The sequence below is a fragment of the Charadrius vociferus genome, unplaced genomic scaffold (assembly GCF_000708025.1).
Source record: "Charadrius vociferus isolate BGI_N301 unplaced genomic scaffold, ASM70802v2 scaffold39, whole genome shotgun sequence".
In the NCBI taxonomy this organism is placed as follows: Eukaryota; Metazoa; Chordata; class Aves; order Charadriiformes; family Charadriidae; genus Charadrius; species Charadrius vociferus.
The window spans coordinates 2,743,697-2,768,640 of record NW_009650188.1 but is presented as its reverse complement, the minus strand read 5'-3'; the positions used below and the strand labels follow the sequence as shown (position 1 = coordinate 2,768,640).

Genomic DNA, 24,944 nt, shown 5'->3' with positions numbered 1-24,944 from the left:
GAGAAACAGGATAATACTTAGACTCCTCTCTTTCTCCAGCCTTTTGACAGAAAATACTATATTCACTCTGTTACCTTTTTTTTCTTGAATGATAGGAACCTGCAAAATCTCTCTTTTGAATTTGCTAGGGATTGAAAAAATGCACCTGTTCTTGTCTTCTTTAGCAAGTCTTTATTTAAAAGAATGAATGCAGCAGCAGAATTATGTCAAGTGGGTAATGAACTAAACTTGTACCTGACTGCACCTCTGTACAGGTCATCCGGAAAGGCTGGCTGACCATCAACAATATTGGCATCATGAAAGGAGGATCCAAGGAATACTGGTTCGTTCTAACTGCAGAAAGTTTGTCCTGGTATAAAGATGATGAGGTAAGAATGAAGAACTCTCTTCTACTGGGGAAAAAAAATGTAATGTAGTTTTTCAGTCTTCTGATACCAGCTTAAAATATTAAATCAGCTTGTACAGACTGGAACTGAAAGAATATTATAAGGTTTTACCTGTGCCCTTTAAATTTTCTGGTTTTGATTCATGGAGTATGCTGACCCTCTAAGACTTCTGTTGAAATGGTGATAACATAAATGCAGGGTGTTGTGGGGGGGTGTTTCTGCTTGGTTTTTGTTTTACTTTTTTCTTCTCTTCCTGTGGCTTCCACACATTGGTCTAAATTCTTTTGGAATGTCCTGGTTATTGTCCTATGCCTGTTTGAACTACTCTTACACATCTGCTCTAAGTTCATCGTAAACTGTCTAGGTAAAGTTGCTTCTGAAAGTAACTACAACAATTGATGTAATGATAACAATTTTTCTCCAGCCTCATATTCTGAGAGGCTGAAAAGCCTGTCTGCAGATTTCTGTAGCTGCTTGGTATGGATTTTCAAATTTGCTACTGAAAATCTAAAAAATGCACCTTGGTAAGAAATGTCACTGCTGATCGGTAAATCTGAGGTGAGTAATACGAGAACTGGAAAAAGCATTTCTATGATAAACAGGACATCCAGGTTGCTCTCTTTATTGAAGGTTTGTGTTGGTTTTTGTATAAAAATTTGGCTACATTTAAAAACAAAAATCCTGTTATTTTCTGATTTTTTTTTTTATTATTTTTCAATTAAATGTTTTCAGCAAAAACTTAGTGATTTTTAGCATGTACCAGTTCATTGGATGAAAGCGGCATAGGTAAAGAGAGTTTTAAATGAGCTCTAAAACATCACTCAATCTTTCCATCTTACTCTGGCTTACCCCAACAAAACATGGAGTTGGTTGAGGGTGACTGTGCAGACCATTCAAACTCTGTTTAAACTAACATAGTGTTTTACTGCAGTGGATTTTCTAGAACCGCTGGGGAGAGGTCCTGCAATGCATGTGCATAAGCCAAAGCTCAGCTGAGTCCTGCGCACCCAGTACAGATCATAGGTAGTTACTTCAGTAATACTGCTGGTGGTGGAAACTGCGCTTGCCAGTAGTGGTTTCTTCCTGAGTCAGTAGCCATTTTTGGGATAGACCTTAAGATTGAGGGACAAATTAGATTAGTCTTGCAGATTTTGCCCTTTGCCCTTTTATTTAAGTTTTAAAGGGATTCAAATGTATTTGCTATAACAGGAAAATGAGTGTGCGTTGGACAAGAGGGGAGGACCCAAGTGCTAGGTGTCAAGAGGGCAAGTTTTATTCTCACATTACTGAAATATAATTTGAAATATTTTATTGCAATGACATAAAAATGAATTTAAAAGAATGTAAAGGTGTCTATGAATTTGAAAATTTGAAGCTGTTGTTTTTTGTGATCTAACTTGAAGCTACTAGAACTTGTCTTAGATTAGGTATGGGTAACTGTAAGTGATGTGGTAAGATTTAACATACCTTGCTATGTTCCATCTCAAACACTTGGAGTTGCACATAAGGTGTTCTGTGACAGTTTTTGAAGTAGTTTTCGTGTTGCTTTTTTGAGTCTGATCTTTGCTTAGTGTGCAATATAAAAATTCCTGAAAGTATTTATGGAATGTCTTCTGCTGTGCAACTTCAAAAATAAATTGTTTTGATAGTGTGCTAGAGAGTGTCACCTGGGAATCTCGGAATAGTACATGGAGGGAATTGGCTGCTGTCTGATTTCCATATGCATAGTTTAAAATAATGTCTCTTAATTGCCAAACAGTTGTGTTTTGAGAGTCATGAAAATACCAGTAGTTCATTCAGGCCAATATGGTAGATCACTCAGGAATGTCTTAGAGTGGTAAAAGAAGGTAACAGCGTGGTATTCTGTGCTTTGCTGGTGGAAGAAGCTCCTCCTTAAGTACAAATTTGCTGTATAGTTTGATTATTCTGTCCCGGGAAAGAGTTCACAAATTTATGTTGGATTTTTTTGTTTGTTTATTTGTTTACTGGGCCTTTCTCAGTAGGATTTAGAAAACTGGTAAGTCTGGTTTAGATACTTTCTGAAGATGGTCAAAGCCACTGCTTGATCATTAAGCTAATCCAAAGACCAGTGACTGGTTTTGGAAACTAAACTACTGGCTTCTGAAAAGAAAGAAGCAAATATTTGATCTCCTGGCTGAATTCCCATTTTTAGAATTACATTTCTTCTCCTTAAAATGTTCTCCTCGCTTTCAGTTTGGTTTGGTAGTTGTTACATCCTGTTCTCAGGTGATTATTGAAATGGCTGTGTGCTGGTGTATTTCCACCCTGGTAAAATCCGTAGTCTTGAGTGATGTGTGAAGTGATACCCATGTTTATGCGTCTGGACTGTGCCTGGCTCAGTACCGCTGTGCACGCTGGGAGGTCCTAGGGAGTTCAGATCTCCCGTGCCTCCCACTCGGGCCACTCACTTCTGCAGTCCTTGCACAGTGGCAAAAGCCTCTCCTTCGCAGTTGGGGAAGATGCAGAAAGTCAGGTCTCACCTTCGTTCTCCTGCACAGTGATGAGTTCATTCTCCTTGTGCCTCTACCCCTGAGTAAGGAATGTCACAGCAGCTTGTGTACCAGTGAGCTCTGACAATGTACTTTACAAAGCTGCAGTGCTTGCTAGGACCTCTGGGGCTGTGTATCCCCTCTAGTGTAAACTGAGCCCATTTCACGTAGTCTGGCATTTACTCAGATTAAAATCACTCTCTGAATGCGAGTGGTTGCTTGCTAGTGCCGTTAGTAGGATGTAAATGATTTCCTCTATATGTGAGCTGCAGCTTTTATAAGTGAAGAATCCACAGCGGAATGCATTTTGAAGCAAGTTACTTTGGCAGAAGATTTCAAAATTTGTTGTATGATAGAAGTATTACAAAAGAAACATTTGGTTTCTTGACATGGTTTTGTTGCTGCTTAAACATACAACAGGATTTTATTCCTGACGAGATGGGAATCAGTGCCTAAGAATGCTTTTGAGGCTTATAATTATGGAAATACCAAGTTGGTGATTGAACAGTGTGGGTAAAGCAGTTATAGTATCAGTTGTGTGAATACTAGTCTGGATTAGTTTCTGATCCTGCATACAGTTGCTTGTGTTATGACTTTGTTGCGTGACCAGTACCATGACTCTGTGCTTTTCCTCTTGTTTAAAATCAAGCAAGAAAAATACTGTGTACTACTTTGATGCTGTTGCAAATAAGTGCAAGATTAGTGCATTCATTGACCTCACAAATACCGGTTTTCTTTCATAGACTATTCCATATAATACCAGCTAAAGTATTATCAGACATATCTACACAAAAAGTATTAAATCTGAGCATTTTAGCTTTCGGTTGTTACTCCTTTGTTAAGTAGCACAAAAAGCTGTGAGCTTTTGTGCTAAGGTTCATTTGAGAGTCAACCTACAAATTTGAAGTTTGTGAATTAGCCACTTCTACATTAGGATAAAATGGACTTGGGAAATCTGGACACCATTCTAGCTTGTGAATTCAAACGCTCTTTGTTGTAAACAAAAGCACACCATTTGTAAAGTGGTGTAGCATTTTTTACAGGGCGTGGTCAGAGAATGTGATTTTATTAAACTTTCTAAAGCATCCAGAGATTTCACTGTCAATATTGGTGTGCAAAGGATGCCAAGCGGGACTCTAGGAGAAGAACTTGTAAAAATGTGAAATTTACATTTTTTGGAAAAATGCCCTTTAGTCTTATTTCCAAATACAACATTTTCATTCTGTTTCAGTGGGAAAGGATAGTGTTATCAACATCCAGTGATAGATGCTGTTTGTATTATAATTTCACCGTTTATTCCCAATTGTAAAATTCTGTGTGGTTTGGGAGGGAGATACGAAAATAAGCGAGGAGGTGAGAGAGTGGAAAGGGGAGAAGTTACTCTAAGCTCTAACATTGTGTCTATTTACAGAATTAACTTGCCACACAACAAACTGCTCTTGGCTTCTTGGACTAACAGGAAAGGTTTTATACTCACAATAATCTAATAACATGAACTGCTCGAGTTATGCCTGAGAAGTAAATGGGAGGATGAAACATACAACGGTGCCGCAAAGCTGCATATAAATAAAACTTATTGTTAGTGAGTTAATGAGAACACCTAGGAAAAGAGTACTATAGGAAGCACAGTAAAAATTTCAGCAGTGGGTTTTATTGTATTTTATAGGCAGTGTTGGTTTGACTCTAGGTGGGTTGCAGTACGCGGCTTGGTTACTGACCGGCCGTCTGAGATCCAGAGTGACTCTTGGCTGGAGCTGTAGGTGAAGATGCTCTGGTGTGTCAGAGCGGTTTCCCACTGGCGGCTGTCCCTCAGGCTGGGTTGTCATGCGACTGCCTGTCTGTGCCTGCTGTACAGGTGAGAGGATGTTCTGCACAGCAAGTGTAGACAGGCAGACACATGACAACTCCGTCCAGCCAGTCCCTTGGAGCCATCACCGCTGGTGTGCAACAGTTTGTACCATTCCGGTTTGGGGGGCTTTGGCGGGGGGAACACACATAACAGAATTAAACTTTAAAACATTGGGAGCTGTAGAACAAGAACAGAACTTGATTTTATTCGGAAAAGAAGCATTTTGGTACATCAGTTGTCATTATGCTGACATATGTCAGAGACGTGATTTCAACAGACTGGTCACACTGAACATTTGGAAAAACAAAAGGGATTGAAACGATGGTTTATTTTATATGCAATTCATACAGGATTTTGCCTGCATATTCTACTCACACATAGTAATTTAACCAGATGTTTTTACTCTTCTCGGAAACACAGAAATACTGAAGTTCAAGATAAAGGATATGTTTATACAGTACATATTTTCTAGGAGCAGATAAGTACAGTAATCTTGCATGTTAAAAATAAAAATCCTGTATAAATGGAGGAAACCACTTGCACATTAACCCAGTTAAAGGGAATGTGCTGGAAAGAAAACTGGTTGCATTTTATATCTGTTTTGCTAATGTGTTAAAGCTATATACTTATAATGACATTTCTTTAGTATTTTCCTTTGCATATTATTTAAATTTAGCTTTCTCTCAAAATCTGTACTTTGTAAGAAAACAAAATAACTTTGTAACTTCAGTAAGTTTTTCAGTTAAACATAGACTATGCTATAGATCAAAAGCATGCAAATAGCATCATTTCACATCACAAGTTTTGCTGCTTTGCTAAACTTTCCTGTATGTAAAATACACACAGTGACTGTAATCCAATTTTGCAATTACATTTGCAACATCACTGGGGTGTTATTTCAAAAGGTATAAAACACACTGGAAGCTTAAAAGGGGAAAAGAATAATTGTATTACTTTCCTATACAGATTAAATTATGCTGTTTTATAATGGTGTTCTTAGATCACTGTTGCTCGCTAGTGCCTCCATAGGTAAGCAACAAACTTGTGCTTTCAAACCCTTCTCAAACATATCCCATACAGAATAGCAGCAAAACACTTAAGTTCCAGCCTGAAAACTGATGAATTTACTAAAAGGCTAAAAGGTGGGGATAGTGTTGACCTTTTAAGTTAGACTAACAATAAATTAATATGTAATTATTCAGGTGTTCTAGCTCTAATCATTATTTTCCCATAAAGAAAAAGATATATTTTAGCTAATATACAAGTTGAAGTGTGCAAATTAAGTTTATGAATTATACGAATAAAATTTTCTTTGAATCTAACAAGGGGTCTTAAAAAATTAATGAAGCACAAAACATGACTAATTCAGACATGAAAAATTAATTCCAATACATTAAATAGTTTTAATTTGTATTTTTGTAGCTCTAAGTAGAATTTTAAGTGTATGCTTTAAGTTGCCATGTCTTCTTACACACTTACGCATTTTAAAGAAAAACAAAATTGGCAAATCAGAAGTACTTTTAAAATAAATATAAAACACTGTTTGTTTTATAGATTTTGTCAAATTTAATTGCTGCATTTAGTTGTTAAAGAAATCAGAGATCTTTAGTCTGGGAGAAAATTAGGTCTTCGTTTCTGTGTTGTGAATCCTTCTTGAAATAGCAAAGAATTGTACAGTAAAAATCATTGCCAACCTATAGTATAAAAGGACTGGAAGAACAAAAATATGCATTTTAATTAATAGGTTTTCTAATAATAACTACCAGGAAGTTGTGCTGGGAGTAAAAGTTGTAAGTGGAAAGATTGTGTGGTCTTTCTAATAACTGTACACAAGGAGAATTCGTGAAAGAATCAGCAAAGATTTACATCTTGAACTGAGGCAAATTTATTTTGCCTTCAGTTAATTCATTGGGTACTACTAACAACTGGGTGGTTATCTCCACTTGATTCTTACTTGAAAACTGGTATTCCTTGAAATTGTAGTTTATTTGCAAAAAGGGTTTAACATTTTTCTGTGCTGTATCTGGTTGATTCAATGAGTCAGTAAAGGACTCAAGAATATTTTAGAATACTCGTAACAAAAAAAAAACCCTCAGGATTGCCAATATTATATTTACAGAGACCTATATGAAGGATCTGAATTTAAATATTGGTACCTTGGAAATTGAGTTGAGAATTGTATTCTGTCAGACTGTGATCAGGACTTTTTATTTAAGGGCAGGTTGTTATTTTTAGACACTGTTTTGCAATGCAGCGTAAAATGCAGTACAGAAATACAGTGGCATTATTCAGGAAAGTTTCATTCTTAACTGTGGCATTTCCTGTCTTTTTGTAGGTTTAAACCTGACCCCAAATATTATTTAAATTAGGATTTTATTTTATTTTTTTTTTAAATAAAGCACAGTTCAGGAAGCAAAGCCTTTTGCAAGTAAAAGTAAAGTTATGCTCTTGATTAAAATTTACTAGTTAAAAAAACTCCCCACACTGAGATTTAGGTTTTTTTTTTTTTATTTTCCAATCTTTGTAACAGATTTTGATTAAAAGATAATAATAATTTAACATTCTATTTGGAAGTTTGGAATGTTTATGTGAGTATTTTGCCATTTTGGTTATCATATTTTCCATATAGCAATGATACTGTGGGTGGTCTGCAGAAATGTCTGTGGACGCACCGTGATAGTACAGGAAGGGGGGCAAGGAGCGTGGAGAGGATAGCAGTGTCTGTTAGTCTTCTGAAAATACAGATGTGTTAAATAGCGCTGGTGATGGTAATACAGAAGATAATGTGCAACTTAATGACAAGGCAGAAAAATATCAAATGACGGGGTTTTTTTTAAAGTAACTAGTTTTTTTCACATTTCGATGCTTATTTGATCTATATTTATTTCTGTAAAGTTAAGTGACTTTCCTCCACCCTTCTTTGCTTCTTTCCTTTTTTTTTTTTTAACATTAAAGGAATATAGATAAAAGGTTTGAAATATTTTCTTCCTCTTCCCTATTTAATTGTGAGTGTACTAAAAAAAAATATGGTCTTTAAAGATGAAAGAAAGTCCCTTATACTAAAACACCTATTTAAGTGTTCATACTGGCTTTAATTTGCTTTTCACTTTTTTATGCATTTTATGGTAATATGAACTGTATCATTTAGTTCATACAACAGGCTTAAGCATTGGTATTGTCCTGGTTTTACAGGACTCTCACCATGATTTAGTATGCATTGCATCCAGCTAATTTTTTTAGTCATTGCAAAAAGTAATGTTTGTTCTTTTTGGGTTTTTTTTGTTTTCCCCCCCCCGCTTGAAATATTTGTTTACAGCTATCTTGTATTTGTTGACATACATATTTAAAACCTCTTGTTTTATAACTATGGAAATCTTTGCTGTATGATTATGGTCAACTAGAACTTGTTTCAACTAAAGCAGCACTGTTTTAAGAACGACAGAAGCACTTAATTCACTTTGAAAATGTTTTGATTACTGAGTCGAAGTTCCCCCCTTTTCCAAGCCCCATGCCAAGGGGGCCTCCTAGATCTCAGCCTTACGGTCTAAAAATGTAACTTTGAAGAGTCATGGGTGTATGGGAGGGGAATCACTTCCTAAATCCAGAAAGGTCATTTAAAATAAAGATTAATGCAAATAGTGGACTAGAGATAAGAGAAACCCTAGTTCCATATATTTTTCATTGTCCTTGCTTATTTAGCAAAAGTTAATGCAGGCTGTCTTCAACAGTATTTTCACCGAGAGCCTCTTACTGACTGGATAACAATACTTCCTTTCTTAATTTCTAGATCAGAATTATAAAAAAATAAAAGTAGCTATGCAAGTAAGCACTAGATAAAAAAAATATCTTTGCAAACAATCATATTCCCCTTGAAAGCATAACTGAGCAAGTTTCTTAACAAGATTTGAAAACATTTTTCTACCGCTTAAACAAAATTTAAGTCAAAACTGTTCGGATTTGCTATGCCTAAAACAGCAATTGTACTTAAAGAGAGATTCAGAAATATTAATACATGTTTGAATCTGGTTCCATTCCTTTCATTTCCCCCTGTCTCTTCAGATTTTCCCTTATTAAATGACATTTAACTGTATGTTGTAACTCCACCTTAAAGTAGAACGAGAATAAGAATTTGGTGTACTTATACTGGATTAAAACCCACTAATTTAATTCTAAAGATAATCTTCTGTGAAATAAAGGAAGAGAGGATAGATAACCTGTAAGTGTATATATACACATTAAAATAGAATCTTTTAGTCAAAATACATAAGCTTTGATGGGAGGCTAAGGAAAATGACAGTGCTAGTTCTTGCTTCGTAGGCTTTAAGACAGCCAGTATAGACACAGTTACGCTTATGCTTTGCGGCCGTCTATCCCCAATAGGACTTCTATTGATTATTGAAGGAGCGATGAAAAAGGTAATAATAATATACGTATTTTTTAAAAAATATTTGTACAGTATCAAGGCTGTCTAAAATATAACACGCATTCTGCAAAATTGGCTGGTTATACTACTAATAGCTGCATATTTATGCTAATTCTTTTTATCATTTAGCTATTCAAAGCCTTCCTGGCAATAATGAGCACCATATAGATGGGATTTTTTTTCCGGTTGCAGTAGTTTGTTACGAGTGTTAACTTTAGGGGAGCTGACTCTGGAGTTCAGCTGGTATCAAATTGCAGCCCAGACTTTTTGTATTATTTTGTCCGTGGGGATTTCATTCAGCCTGAGGGTTTTTTTCCCCTACCAGGACAGCTGGAAATTCACCAAAGCAAACTTCTGCATTCGTTTACAAATTCCATTTTTATCAGTGGGATTCAGGACAAAGTAACTTATCGTTTTGAATGTTAGAAGAAATATCAGCGATGCAAAGCATACGGGGGAGCGGCAACAATCAATTGGTGCTGATCACTTATAGGCAATGGCCAGCCAGGTATCGGGATGGAAAGCGGTTTGTTCCGGTTTATTTATTTATTGTTTTTTTTTCCATCACATCCTGAACTTTCAGAGGTAATTCTTCCTGACAATCAAAGATTTTGTATTCTACACGGCAGAAGACTAGCATGGAGTAGTCATAGATTTCCTATGGTTTCCCACCCAGTTTTCATTAGCACATATAGCATAGGTTACTTGCAAAGAAGTTTCAGCTGCATATAAAAGTCTAAGTACAGTTCTCCCAAAGGCGATATAATATATTTTACAATCATTTAAGATAATATTCATGCATTCTTTTATATTATTTTATTACTTTAAGAGAAAATAATTTTTTAAAATTGATTTTCAGATCATAGTTCACAACAGGAGCTATTAAAAATACATACTTCTAGTCAGCCTTTTCTGCATTAAAAAAAAAATATATATACTGCTTAAATATTTATACTGCTTGCTACAAGTAAAAAAAAAAATTAAATTTACCTTTTTAGTTTGTGGGGGGGAAAAAAGCTTTATTTTAAATTTAAAAAAAAAAAAAAGAAAAAAAATGACCGACTTAAACTCTACTCTTGTACACTTCTCTAGGTAGTATACCTCTAGGCAATATACCTCTCTCATTTCTTGCATAGGTTTTAGTAAACCATCAGAGCTCCATCTTTCTTGCAGTGATGACTGGAGGAAGGGGGGAGGGGAGTCACCTAGGTTCGCCAGGTCATAGGCCAGGTGTTCTTCCAAAGTAGGCCTTACCAGAATGTCTTCCCCGCTTTATTCTGAAGTCCTCCTTTTTCACAGTGTCCCTTAGCGTTTCTTATTCCCTAGTGTGCAAAACCTGTGAAGAAAAATACTGTATATGAGATCTGAAAGGAGCAATAACTGTCTTCTCCTTGGCAATAGCAACTTGCGTCCCCAATAGTCCATGCCGCTGCTTTCCCTTGCCCAGTCTAACCAATGTGCAGACTACTGTACAACAGCATTGTCCTGAACAGGTAGTCTGAACACTGGGGCGACGGAGCAGGATCTCCGGACGCGTCTATTTATTTATTTTAAATCCTCTTTTAGTCTCGGGGAAAAATTGCCTTCCTGCATCACGGGTTGTGCTCAGCTCTCCCTCACACTCTGCAGCACTCACTGAAACACACTGAAGTGCTGTGATTTCCAGTCTTGACGTGGCACATTTGCAGCAGACTGGGGATCTGGCAATGAATTTAGGACCAGGAAAAGGGGGAGGGCTGGGCCTGAGAGTCCATATATGGGATGATGTCACCCTGGGGAGGTTTGGGTATGCACTGTGCCGCTGGTGAGACCGCTAGAATTGCCTGCTCTCAGACATGGGTCTGTGTATAAAATGGTACCAGATGTTTTAGTGTAATGTTAAGCAGTCATTTCATCTTCAGGCCAGATTTTTTTCTTCAACTGGGCAGGAAGTGGGCCCCAGTATGGAAAAGCTGTAAAAAGTCAAGATGTACAGTTTCACTGCAGCCAACGGAGAGCGAGTTAATGTAGACGCAGAATTTGCTGTTTTGTGAAGGCTGAAAAACTGGATTTATAAAAAGGATTCTGCTCGGGAAGCTAATGCAATAAGCCAGTGCTTATTTTCTTTCTTTTTAATGACTCTAGTTGCGCTTTTCTATTTTGGCATTTTAAACCAAGAAAAGGGCAAATAGGTTCATTTTTTCTTGGAACTGTCAGCGGCATGCAGGCTGCCGAGACTTGAACAGTAATTAGAGTTACTTCCTGAAAGTGAAGCCCCCATGAAAAGTCTGGAGAAATGTTCTTTGTCATAGCCTCTACATGAGTAATTAGTTCCACATGTGGCCTTCCTATTTCCCTTCAGCTATTTTGGCTGGCTGGTTGAATACTTTGCTATAGCTCAAGACTTAAAGAAGCTTTAAAGTTTTCATTTCAAGCATCCACTGTGAAAATAGCTATTTCTGGTGTCATAATAAATTGCTTCTGGTAGATCAGTGCTATTAGGCCTGGCATTGTTTTTCACTGGTAACCCTGCTGGTCCCATTTTTCTTTTAATGGTGCTTGGTGGAATTATTCTGCTAAATTTTATCTTTGATGTTTACCAGATCTATTGAATTTTGCCAAGTATGACTTTACCGTAGATTTTAAGATATTCTCCCCACAGGCAACTATCCTTGTTCTCCTGTAAACTTTTTTTCTTTGTTACTCATGCTGTTGAATCTAAGTGTTGTACTTGGGTTGGCTCTTTTTTGTTTTTGTTTTGTTTTTAGCTCTTCTGAAGCAAACCTGGATGGATTGCTTATAGGTCTGTATATGCACTGTATGGAATTGTTGCCAGTAGCTCTTTTTCTGCCTAGAGGTCTGAGGCAAATGTCAGTATTCGGAGTATATTCTGTCCAGGCACCAACTTCCTGGACGGGAATGTATGTAAATCCAAATGTGTGCTGTGAGCTCTGGTGTGTCCTAAATAACTTCTGCATGATTTGGTTCTTTCTAGGTGATGGCAGATTCTGTGAGAGCTATAGCTCCTAGAGACACGCACGGAGCAGGTTGCAGAACTCTTAACTTCAGGGAGAATGAATGCAATAAACTTGGACCCCGGGGAATTTGGAGTCGGAGTCTCAGGCCATAGAACAGGAAAAGGAACCTTCAGGCTGCTTTGTGGTGGTGGCAGGCCAAGCACTGTGTGTCTGTTTCAGATTGTGCATCCAATTCTGCCATTTGGATTCATAGTGGGCTAGCATGTCTCCAAGCAGTGGTGGGGTTTCTTTGTTAATTAGCCAAGGTGGAGGTTTGCAGAAAATATAAAAAGAGGTTTAATGTGTGGAGTGCTTGGATTTCTTGGAAACAGCAGCCCCACATCACTGCGTAAGAGAAAGTGAATTGGTAGGCGAGAGCTTTCAGAGATAAAGCTATTATAATGGAGAAAGTAGAGCACACCATGGATAAGCCAGGAGGGTTCCTCGTCTGCATATCACTGCATGTGTAGGAGCTGGCTTTTTTATTATACTTCCACTTGGCACTTGCCTTGTGGAGGAAGAATACGATTTTGGAAAGATTGAGTTGTGAGAGATTTTTGTAAGTGGGACCCTCAGTATATTGGGTCAGATTTTCCCCAGTGAGGAACCATCAGAGATTAATTGCTGCATGTGCCACCAAGAGCAAGAAATTACGTTGTCAAGACAAGACAGATCTTCTTTCCATACTAGCAGAACGGGAGGTAGGCTGAATAAAACAGGAGGCAATGCGTTAATGAGCCAAGCAGGCATAGGGGCTGAGGGAAGTGAAGTTTTGAATCTTGCGACCGAGTGCAGCAGCATTAGTCTGAATTTTTCCTGAGATGGTTAAATAGAACCAGAATAGCTCACCACATTGCGGCCTGGAAATTCGTTCCCTGTAAGTTTTGTTTCCTGGCAAAAGCATAGCTTCAGAGGAACAGAGTACAAGAATAGGGCTTTTGGGTTGTTCTGGGTGCTCGGAAAGATGCTAAAGCCTTGTCGGGGAGAACCTCTAATATAGTTCAAAGCTATTCAGACCTCTTACGCACATTTTCTTTCCTTCCTAAGAGCTGCTCAGCTAGTTACACTCATCTGTGTTAGACATTTAGACCAAATCCCTTCTTTTCCACTTGATCTCTTTTTGGAAAGGAATAGGCCCAAAAAGCAATCGACGTTTCCATTCCTTCTGATACCAAGTTTAGACTATACTTGAAATATTTGAAATCTTCCACTAAATAGCTCCCCAGCTATACTGTGGGATTTAAAACTGCTTCCGATCAACTTCCGAGCCTCTCATTTGGCTGTAGTTTCTTAAACGGCAGGCAGTAATGGTTAAACGGTTGCAGTAATCTTGACTCAGAGAAACAGTATCAATAATAAATTGTTACCCAGAGCTTATGCTAAGTGCTTTCCAAAGGTGGTGATAAACTTTCATTTTTCATGACTTTATCATCATGCTGATATTTTTGTCATGCCTATGAACTCAACCCAATGATTATATTATTTTCCAAAAGCCTAAAATATTCTTTGATTTTTAACTTGGAGGAAACTAAGGGTTTTGAGAAGTCCAGCTTCTTCATTGACGCTTATTTGGAGGGCTACTGTGAAAAAGAATATAGCTATATTTCTACTTGATTGTTTTCTTTTCCTGGCAAATGGCAGTGTAGTGCCAGGCCATTCTTCATACTGAATGGGATGGGCATCTTTGAAACAGTCACGACATGTGTGGCTAGCATGGGAGCTATATGCTGCTTCTGTTTGTAAAACATTCTAGGCTGCATTTACACTAGTGAAGTGGCTGAATTGCTGCTAATGTGCATTTTTACATTAAAAAAAAAAAGTTGTTGTGGAAAGTGTCTGGACAGTTGTAAATTTTCTATCTCTATTTTTCAAAAGCTCTAGATACAATCCAGGGAACTGCAGAACAGTAAGCGGGATGTCTGCAGCTGATAAATGAATTGAAATAATAGCTGACAATTGAACATAGTTATTTTTGAACTTCTGCAACAGAAAGTTGTCTGCCATGATTTGTTCTAGGTTTTTTTGCACATCCAGCAGTAAAGGTTAACCCTTTTCAGCACTCAATAAGCGAAGTCGTGATTTAAGAGGATTAGAAACAGGTAGGCATAGGACACAGGAAACAGCATGGATAGGCTACCATTGTCATCATAGTAAAAACCCCATGCAAAACTACCTTCAGGGTCTGATTTTGTAGCTGAGTGAACAAAGCGAGTGGAGAATTAAATGCCAACGAGAGCGAACAAATGCAAAGGAGTAGTGTTAATTTGCAGAAAATCCCCTGCCTTACACTGTGAAATTATGTTCACTTTTATCCAGAATGCTTGGGGTATGGATGCAAGAAAGAAGATAAGGATAATGTGGGGAGAGAAGAGGTGAGGGTGGAGGAACCATCAACGTGTGAAGCAAGGGTATCTCATACTTGCTTCTATAGTGTTTGTAACCTTTCTGTTAATCAACAAATATCACTGACTGTTGGGCAAAGTCTAATGCAGTCTTGTAATTCTGTTGTTTCTCCACTGCAATCTGACTCATTAATTTTTTTATTTTAATTTTTTTTTTTTTTAAAGTTTGCCCCTTAGCAATTCTGTTACTTCTGGACAATGCATGTAGGAATGATCTGTGCTTATAAGTAGCTGTGGCCATTGTTATGAGAACACATTATGAAGTGTGGTGCTCTTTTTGAGCTTGTACTGTCATCCTCATCTATTGATTGTAATGTTATTAATGATGTCTGAAAAAATTGTGCGGCTGGCAGCAGTTTATCAGCGCTAACTGAAGACCCCCTTTGGTAGGGACGCGTATGAAGGCTATATGACTGCAAAGAGACACATCTATGTGCTGCACAGTTTTCCAAGCAGTCTGGCCTCAGTATTGCAGGTAGTGATTTGCTCTTCTATAAATTACATCAGTACAGCTCTGTATGTGCTGGATAGTGTTCCAGCCTAATGCCCCTCTGTTGTGTAGATCCTGTGCGTAAAACATAATGGACAGGTGAATACTATAGGCTCTAGAGACTGTGTTCCCTGTTCCCAGTCCTTTTCCCTTCCCCTACCCTATTTTCACTTGTACCCCCTGTCCTTCTTTGCCTCCTCATCAGACATATAACTTGGGTGCTTTAGTATATTTACTCTTCCACTTACTCTGCAACCTTTCTCTCCCCAGTCCCACTTTTCTACTCTGCATATGTGCTTTGCCTCATGCTTTTTGTTTCAGTTTGCAGAAGAGTTACGAATGGGGAGAAAGTGGAGCTGGAACGGGTCAGTCCAGCTATTTGAGGCATCTAACAGAGTCAAGATTGATAACAACAAAGTTTAGAAGCCTGTATTTCCTTTATCTTCTGTGAGCAGGGGACAACTCGGCGCCTCTGAAGTGGATACCTGTAGTTAACCAATGCTGATTTCTGTCCTTGCAGATGTGAGGAATTGAACGAGAGGTTCAGTACTGATGCCACTTTTTCTTACCTCATAGCAGTCTGGTTATTTTCATCCTGGCTGTAACGTGTGCATCATTTTGTGTTCTATATTGTTCAGTATTTTTATTGCCTTTCTAGCCAGTGGTCAAAGTTTACGAATGCATGATTGGAAAAGTTGGAAAATAACCAGAATACCATAGAGCAGGAATTTTCATATACAGGTGACCTTGTGCTCACTGTATATTTTCCAGCTTAAATTTTGCATATGTATTCATGCATGTATTTGAATATCTGAACTGATTTTTGGAGAGTGAATTGTTTCTGGGGAGCCATGTGTGCTCAGCACAGTGGTAACAAGTGATTATAATGACTGGCAATGTTTAGGTTGCATATAGGTTATTTCATTCCTCCTAAAACAAATAGCTCCCTTGTTGAATTGTTGTGGCCTAATGGGAGGTATCCTCTCTGCCTGTCATGTTTTTCTTCAGGAAAAGAACAGGATATGGAATAGCTTTGACATTTCCTTAGTCATTGCTTACTCATACACAACACACAATTAGTGGAGATGCAAAATTAGCTGAGCTAAGTTAATTTTCAGAGTGGTGGTGAAGAGCACGATATGCTCTGGATTAACACTGTCTTCTTTCTTGACTGCTGTGATCTCCTCAGACTTTGTTTCAGCCCTGAAGCACGTTAGTGTTAAGCTTTTGGACTCCTTATAAAACCCAGATGTGCAGCTGAATCAAGTGTTCTTTTTCCCCACTCAGACTCAAATGATTCAGTCAGGTTACCACATCACTGGAAGATCATTGTGTCTCTCATAGAAGATGTCACTTCTGCTACAAAGTGATTGTAGTATTCAGTAAAGCAAAATAACTGGACAATAAAAGGTGGGATGAAACATTTGAGTGAGTGTAGGGGCATGTTGTTTACTGCTTAACCAAAGCAAAGATACATAATGGATAAACTTGCAGTGGTTTTTATTTCTTTTTTCATTTCTTTCTAGGAAAAAAAAATTGTAGAAAATAGAACTGCCTGGGTGATGAAAAAAGGGTATACTTTATAGAAGTTTCTAGTTAAAAATCCTGTGTCTTGTTGGGTTTTAACTGCTGGTTTCGTCTGATTAGAATTTGGGTTTAATTTACCCCTCAACCATATTTTTGTGAGCATTCTTTCTTCTGTCCAGCTGAGAGACAGTTTGTTGTTACTTTTGTGTTTCTTTTCTGGCAAAATTTTGTGTTGCAGCTATTTCTATATTTCAGTAACATAATATACTCTCGGGGCAGATCTTGGAGATCTTTGATTCTAATGAATACCAGTCACGTGACAGCAAATACATGATTTATTACTTGAGTATATTTTCGATAGTAACGCCTGGAGATTTTTTTAGCGGGGGGAAGGGAGATCAAGAAACAGAATGCAGTTGAAAGAAATTAGTGACAAAATGATGTTGACTCTCACCTCAGTTCAAGCCTGTGGTTTGCAATGCCAACATTGTGAATGATCCCAAAACAAAAACATCCATCCTTTTCATATTTAAGAATAATCTCAAGGGAATTGTGTTGTAGAAGCAGATCTTAAAATGAACACCAGCAATATTGCTCAGGGCCTCTAAAACTGAAAGCCATTTCTTCTAGTATTTATTGTCTTTGGCAGAACTGTTATCCTGTCTTTATATTAACTGCTGCATGAAGTGTCATCTTTGTCTTGCCAAAACTTCTGTTCATAATACAATTTTTTCTTAGGTTGACTTGCTTTTGATAAAGATTTAACAATAAGAAGCCAGGTTCTTGACTGTGAAATCAAGAGTTACTTTCCTGAGGCTGAATATAGAAATCAGTCATTTGTGCTGTGCAGAGACGTGGGCTCTAAGAAGAGGTGACTGTCAAAGAGCCTCAGTGACCTGTACTGCTCCAGCTCTGTGAAATGTACTGAGGGTACCCACATAACAGAGCTATTAATTGTCTTTTATGACTGAGTTCTAAATCACGTTTCTAAAGATTAATAAATGATACTCAGGGAGTAGTCACTAGTAGTATTTTGTCTGGCTTTTCTGTAGGTTCTGAAGATTTAATCACCTGCTGTTTGTTACTAACTGTCTTGAGTATGCAGGCATAAACATTTGAACTAGAACTAAAGATCAACTTAAAAGCATTTTGATTGCTCATGAGGTGTCCTGTGAAATATGATTTTTGCAAAATTTTCCTGTGAACTGGTGAATACTGATGCTGCCAGGCATAAGTTATATTTAATTTTTAGTGTAGTTATTTCTTGGAAAACAGAACTGTGTGAAACAGAAGAGTTAACGAATCATAGAATCATAGATTCATAGAATGGTTTAGGTTGGAAGGCACCTTGAAGATCATCGAGTTCCAACCCCCCTGTCATAGGCAGGGACACCTCCCATTAGACCAGGTTGCTCAAAGCCCCATCCAGCCTGGCCTTTAAACAACTCCAGGGATGGGGCTTCCACAACTTCTCTGGCCAACCTGTTCCAGTGCCTTACCACCCTCAGAGTGAAAAATTTCTTCCTAATATCTAATCTAAATCTACCTCTCCAGTTTAAAGCCATTCCCCATTCAACAGAATGTCATCATTTCTTATTAAAGTATCCCTGATATTTTTAATTACTCTTTTTATCAGTGTCTCCCAGGAAGAAAGTTTTCAAAATGGTTTGTTATCACTCCCCTGTATCAAGAACAAGAAGTCACTTGAGCTTCCATAGCCAAAAAAGAGGTTGTGTCCTGCTTTCATGGCAGTATGTGTTGGGTTTTGTTAGTCAGTTAACCAAGGTACGATTTATCAGTTAAAAATCCTGATGAACATGAGCTGCTAACAGATTTTCTATTGTTTACCTTACCTGGTTATTTTACAAATAAAGTTTTACTGCTTTGCCTTAGCTGTTGCTTTACATGCAGTACAAGAAAATGCTTGTTTATTGTGGCCTCACTAATGTCCTCTTAGCAGTTGAGACAAGTTGTGTTATAGAAACCTGTGAGCCATTGTGTTGGTTGCATATTTCTAAGTGTTTGACAACGCCCAACTGTCTCAATTCACTGCAGCAACTAAACAGGAGTTTAGTAAAAGGTACTCTATTCAGGCCTGTTATGGTCACGGTAGACTTTCCTTTTCTTGAATTACTAAGCATTTTCAAATGTTTATGTAAGTTGCAAAGAAACTAAACAATATACCGAGATACTTTGGGAGATGGAGCCATGTGAGAAAGGCTGTGAAGAGCTTTTAATGGTTAATTGTTTCAGGTCCCTTTTCTTGGGGATGTTCTAAAACTGTTTGTCATGACAAACACCTCAATTGATGCCTCTTGGCTCACACTCTTCAGAGGTCAAAAAGTTCCCCCGTCCCCCCTTCCCCCCCTTATTGTCTGAAATCATAGCAATAACTTAACTTATTGCAGTATAGAACCCAAAAAGGAATAGTGTTCCTTCTTTCAAGTCCCTCTTTATACTTTATTATCTTTTTACTGCGGTGTCTTTCATGACTCTTCTCTCTCATGATCTTGCTATGCTGATCTACACTCTGTCATCTCTCACTGACAGTAACCTTCACTGTGTATTGATTTGTTCCTTTCATGGCAGTATCCATGCTTCATTTCAGGCCTCCTTTTTGCTGATGGAACAATCTTTCCTTGGATGTATAGGATTACCCCCTCTGCTGTCCAGTTGAGTACTTCATCATAAGATAGCAAATACTTTAAATCTACGTCTTTAATGTATGGCAATTAACATCTTAAGGGTATGATCTTGATTTAAAAAAAAAAACAACCCAAGAACAAAACAATAAGAACAAAATCCCACCCCCACCCCCTTTCTGGGTGCTGTTATACCACACCGTAAGACCTAAGATCAACTTCCCCGTATCATTGCTCACATTTCACATATCTGCAGTGGTTTTCTTTGTTGCTTTAGAGACTTGCATCTGATATGTGAATCTTAATATTCTGAAGATTGCCTGAAGTTTAGGGATGAAGTAGGCAGCTCTGCTCTTGATTCCCTAATAGACCTTCTGTCATTTTTTACTCCAACTACAAGTTGGAAGTGTTTATTCAATGTGTCTTTCCCTAAGGCTTTACAGTAGTATTTTTGGTGGAACACTGAAACAAAACATTGCCTTGCAGGGAATGCAGAAAATGCAGAAGCAGCAGCAACATTTTACAGGTATTAATGTTGCTTACAATATTATTCACAAATGGAATGCATGTAGGATGAGACCTGAAAAAGCAGTTAAGTGGGTTAATTCAACAGAGATCCAGGAAAATGAGTATAGATGCCTGAGACATTATGGATGTCTAAGCACACTTCTGAAAATTGCTGCAACCAAGCAAGTTTCAGAAGCCTGATTGAGCTGAGCAACTGACATCATCTACCTGGACTTGTGCAAGGTGTTTGACACTGTCCCACACGACATCCTCATCTCAAAATTGGAGAGACGTGGATTTGACAGATGGACCACTCTGTGGATAAGGAATTGGCTGGATGGTTGCACTCAAAAGGTTGCGGTCAATGGCTTGATGTCCAAGTGGCAAGCAGTGATGAGTGGTGTTCCTCAGGGGTTGGTACTGGGACCAGTGCTGTTTAACATCTTTGGTGATGTGGACAGTGGGATTGAGTGCATCCTCAGCAAGTTTGCTGACCACACCAAGCTGTGTGGTACGGTTGCCAGATTGGAGGGGAGGGATGCCATCCAGAGGGACCTGGACAGACTGGAGAGGTGGGCCTGTGTCAACTTCAGGAAATTCAACAAGGCCAAGTGCCAGGTACTGCACATGGTCAGGACAATCCCAAGCACAAATACAAGCTGGGTGGAGAATGGATTGAGAACAACCCTGAGGAGAAGGACTTGGAGGTGTTGGTTGATGAGAAGCTGGACATGAGCCAGCAACGTGCACTCACAGCCCAGAAAGCCAACTGTATCCTGGGCTGCATCCCCAGCAGCATGGCCAGCAGGTCGAGGGAGGTGATTCTGCCCCTCTACTCTGCTCTCGTGAGACCCCACCTGGAGTACTGTGTCCAGCTCTGGAGCCCCCAACATAAGAAGGACGTGGACCTGTTGAGGCAAGTCCAGAGGAGGGCCATGAAGATGATCCGAAGGCTGGAGCACCTCTCCTGTGAAGACAGGGTGAGAGAGTTGGGGTTGTTCAGTCTGGAGAAAAGAAAGCTCTGGGGAGACCTTACAGCAGCTTTTCAGTATTTAAAGGGGGCCTACAGAAAAGGTGGAGACAGACTCTTTATCAGGGATTGTAGAGATAGGACAAGGAGTGATGGTTTTAAACTGAAATAGGGTAGATTTAGATTAGATATTAGGAAGAAATTCTTTACTATGACGGTGGTGAGACACTGGCACAGGTTGCCCAGAGAAGTTGTGGAGGCCCCATCCCTGGAAGTGTTCAAGGCCGGGTTGGATAGGACTTTGAGCAACCTGGTCTAATGGGAGGTGTCCCTGCCCATGGCAGGGGGGCTGGAACTAAATGATCTTTAAGGTCCTTTCCAACTCTAACCATTCTATGATTCTATGATCTTTACTGCTGAAAAAGCTCACATAAATGGTATCTGTATTAAAAAAAAAAAAAAAATAGACTTCATAGTACAACATTGCTTTCCAGTAGTTTTTTTCTCTATACTCTGTTCTGGAATATTTCAACAAGGCTTTTAATTGTTACTCAATGTGTTAGTCTTCTGTGTAACTGGTATATCCCATGGGTTCAATCATTTCAGCTTTTTGTGACCTGTACTGTGTTTTATCCATATGTCAGATGGTTACGTTGAGGAAATCAGAAAACACTTGAGTCTTGCAGCACTCACCATCCAGGTTGCAACCAAAGCACATTGTGCACATGTAGATTTTTGCATTCTGTTCCAAACCCCAATTTTCAATGACCTTAGCAAAGCCAGAGTATCTAACACCTGTGTCATGTATTTGTGCACAGAGGAAGGTTTTCAGACTGTGCCTCGTAGATCAGAACTGGCTGAGAAATACTAGGGAGAGGTCCTGGGCTATCCCACAGCTTCCCTCCACCAGTAGACCTATATGTTTTTTGGAAGGTTGAGATCACTGGGCAAAGAAAGTATTTGACAGTAGACTTAACACTAAAAATTAGGAAATTGAGAAAAGTTGTCAGGTATCTTGAGAATCCTCTGAAAGCAAATTTAGAGTTTGGGAAGTTAAAAGCTTAAGAAGATTGGAAAAAAATTAATGGGAGAGTGGAAGGGAATAACTGGTGGAAAGGTTTGTTCGTGCAAGTTTGGCTTTGTTTGGAAGTGAATTTAATGTGAAGACTGTGGGATTAGAAGGCGTTGTTCCAAGCCTTGAATACCTGTTGCTTTTTCAGGAACCTGACCTGGCCTGGGCTCTGGGTCAGCGCTCAAGAATGCTAAGGTCTGGAGTGCCAGATTGAACTATGCTATAGACTTCTGTGAGGGTGCCAGGTCTGTTACTAGGTTTTAGAGCACATGACACTGTACAGATAGCTTGCTAGGTTAATAGGTATAAAAAATGTAATTACATGTATATTCACATATTTTATATTTTTTAAATTTTCTACTGACTGCTTCTTTCACTAGGTAACATTTTTTCATTTTCTTACGCACAAATATAAGGAGACATAGAATCAGCAAAATTTCCTTTTCTTTTTTTAACATGTCAAAGAATTCTCAGTCCACAAGTCTCTATCAAAAAAAGACCTGCATAACAGATAACCTTTATGCCCTTGATTTTTCTGAACAGACATATAAATACACAGGTGCTGAGCACCTTTTAAAGCAGAGGCTATGTCTGTCAGGCAAGAAGATGTGTTCATCCCATGCTTGTGCACATTTTTTCAAAGACAAGAATTGCCATATACGATTTTCCTAAGTTTTGCTAAACTAGGTCTCTGCTTCCACCTTGCAACTATGCAAAACTTAAGTGTATTGTCTTTACAGGGATCAGTGCTGTTTTGGTTCTGATATGCTAACCAAGTAACGCTTCTTGGGAACATGGTTTTCTCCACAGACATCCCCTCCTACTTTGGCTTTTACCTTGAAGAGAAAAAAGGGAAGGTGCTCCAAGATTTCTTCTATTACATTTTGTGTCCCACTCATGCTCCCCTTAAAGCCGATCTCTAAAGGGGAGGAAATCCAAACAATTGTTAACTCATGGAAACAACAAATGCATCTGACAAGCAGCAGGTTATCATGTAAATCCCCTGAGAGTGTCTAGGGAGAGAAGGAGCTTGCTGCTTTGTAAATCTCCCTTGGTGTCTGATAAAAGTATGGCATGCTTGCTTTGGTGTTTGCATGTCACCGGGAATCGCTGAGAATGCAGGAGAAAAAAAATTAGCGTAGGTTATCAGGAATAGGAGGAAAAGATGCATTTTATGGAAACAAAGTCAGAAAGACCTTGAAAGTAATTGTTTAAATCAGCTAGGAAAGCTGATGGAATGTAATAGTTACGGAGGCTTCTTGGCAGAAGTGGTATTTATTGGCTGGGTTTAGTATAGCATGGACCATGTCAACTAGGTATAAAGTTGTTAGCGCTGGAAAACTCTGTGTGTTGTGAACAGGCATAAAATGCAACAAGCTGTGTGGCGTGGATGAAACTTAGTATGCCTGAAAACAGAAAACTATATGGCAGGTTCACACAGACACAGCCAGCATCATTTGAGTATGCGTATTTTGTATGTACTGATTTATTAGCTAGATCCAATGGTACTTTTTAGGAATGATTTACCCTAACGAGATAGAGCACAGGCGTATTGCAGCATTTTTATGCACAGCGAGTTGTCTCCTAACTCCTGTGCTGACAAGATTCTGAAAGTGGACTTCAGATCCGGATTTGTGGGAGGGATTTCTTCGTTGACTGTCTATGAAACATTGCATGAAGGAAAATGGAAACCATATGCAATTCACTACACAGATCTGTTTTTCATTTAAATCTTTTCCTGTATTATGTTTTCTGCTAGTAGAAGAGAGAGAAACAAACTGCTAGATGAATAGTATGGAGCTTAAAATAAAAGGCCGTGTGGTTTTGGTTTTTGTTTTTGTATTTTTTTTTAAACTGAAGAAAAAAATGGTATTTGATCAGTAGTGTAATTTCACGTAGGATTCTATAGAAAGAGGACAATTTGTATATAATATGTTGGAACATCTGTTGTTTTAATGGATTGAATTGATATCAACAGAACTGCAAGGTTGCTGAGTTAATAGAGCTGTACCGTTCTAGTAGTGGCACCACAATGTAAAAGTTTTGATGCACTCTGCATGCAGAACTAAAATATGTAGTAGTTTCTAATACTGTTCAAAAAATCCTTGATCTGGTGTGGAGTTATGGAAAATTTCACCATCTCTGAAAACAGTCTAGTAGATTTACTCAGAGTCTCAGGGTTTGGATTTTTTTTCCTAATCTTGAACAGAAGTTCAGTTTTTAAAAGTTCACTGAGACTCTTTAGCGCCGAGGTAGTCCCTTGGTTTTTTGCATGGAGCCTGGGAAAAGAAGCGCTGCAGAAGAAATAAAATAGAATACAGCGCTTTAAAAAAAGCTGGGCTTTTTAATGTATTGGGTATGTTATACTTTAAGTTCAGTCTGTGAATGAAGGACTTAACTGGCTTGAAAGGGAAGTTGGGAGGATCTTCTGCCTCTTGGACTTTTGGGGAGCTGTAGAAAACGGAGATCTTCAGTGATAATTACCAGGTGCTCAGCAGTACATCTGCGCGTATGGTAAACACCTACATTTGTCCAGTGGTTTCAAGCCGTGTTATCCAGCAATGTAAACAGCGTGGTAAGGACTCTCTTTCATTTGGTCAGGGTAGTAGTGAAAATTAAGCAAAGGAGATGGATCCCTTGGTCCAGTTTTCTTAGATTTCCAAGGATAATGTTGTCTAAATCTGATTGAAAAAAAACCACCACTCTCATAAAGGAACATTTCAGGTATGCAAAAGTGTTTCTGCACCTCCTGTCAGTTGCACAGATTAAGGAAGGTTGAAGGACCAGTTTCAGTTGCTAGATCTCTTTAAAGAGACTTTCAGTATTTTAATGTGACTATTGTAAGAATGTTCAAATAACTTCTGAGCACTAGAAACGCATGGATCAAATGATAGTACGCACTTTATATGGTGATAGAACTGCACAAAGAAGCAGTAAACTCACAAAAGTAATTAGAGGGATGTTCAGAAAGCCTCAGCAGATTGCATGCTGATGACGCTGCTGTCATGCAGTTGGTTGAAATCTGGCTTGATTTAATTAACAGCAAAGACCTGAAGGCACATAAGGGCATAACCGAAAAGCAAGTCAGAGAAGCTATTGAATGTTTCTGCTGTTTTGTCAGTGTCACACAACTCAAATGTTCTCTCAGAGTATTTGAATTCCGAGCAGGA

At 38.5% G+C, this 24,944-nt stretch overlaps 1 protein-coding gene across 1 annotated transcript in view; it reads left to right on the top strand.

Moving 5' to 3' along the window:
• The window catches only part of DNM3 (dynamin 3), a 178,191-nt gene that overhangs the window by 55,544 nt on the left and 97,703 nt on the right, over positions 1-24,944 (top strand). Inside the window, 1 exon segment of the mRNA XM_009892901.1 lies at positions 255-368. Within this exon segment, the coding sequence (XP_009891203.1) occupies positions 255-368 (114 nt within the window).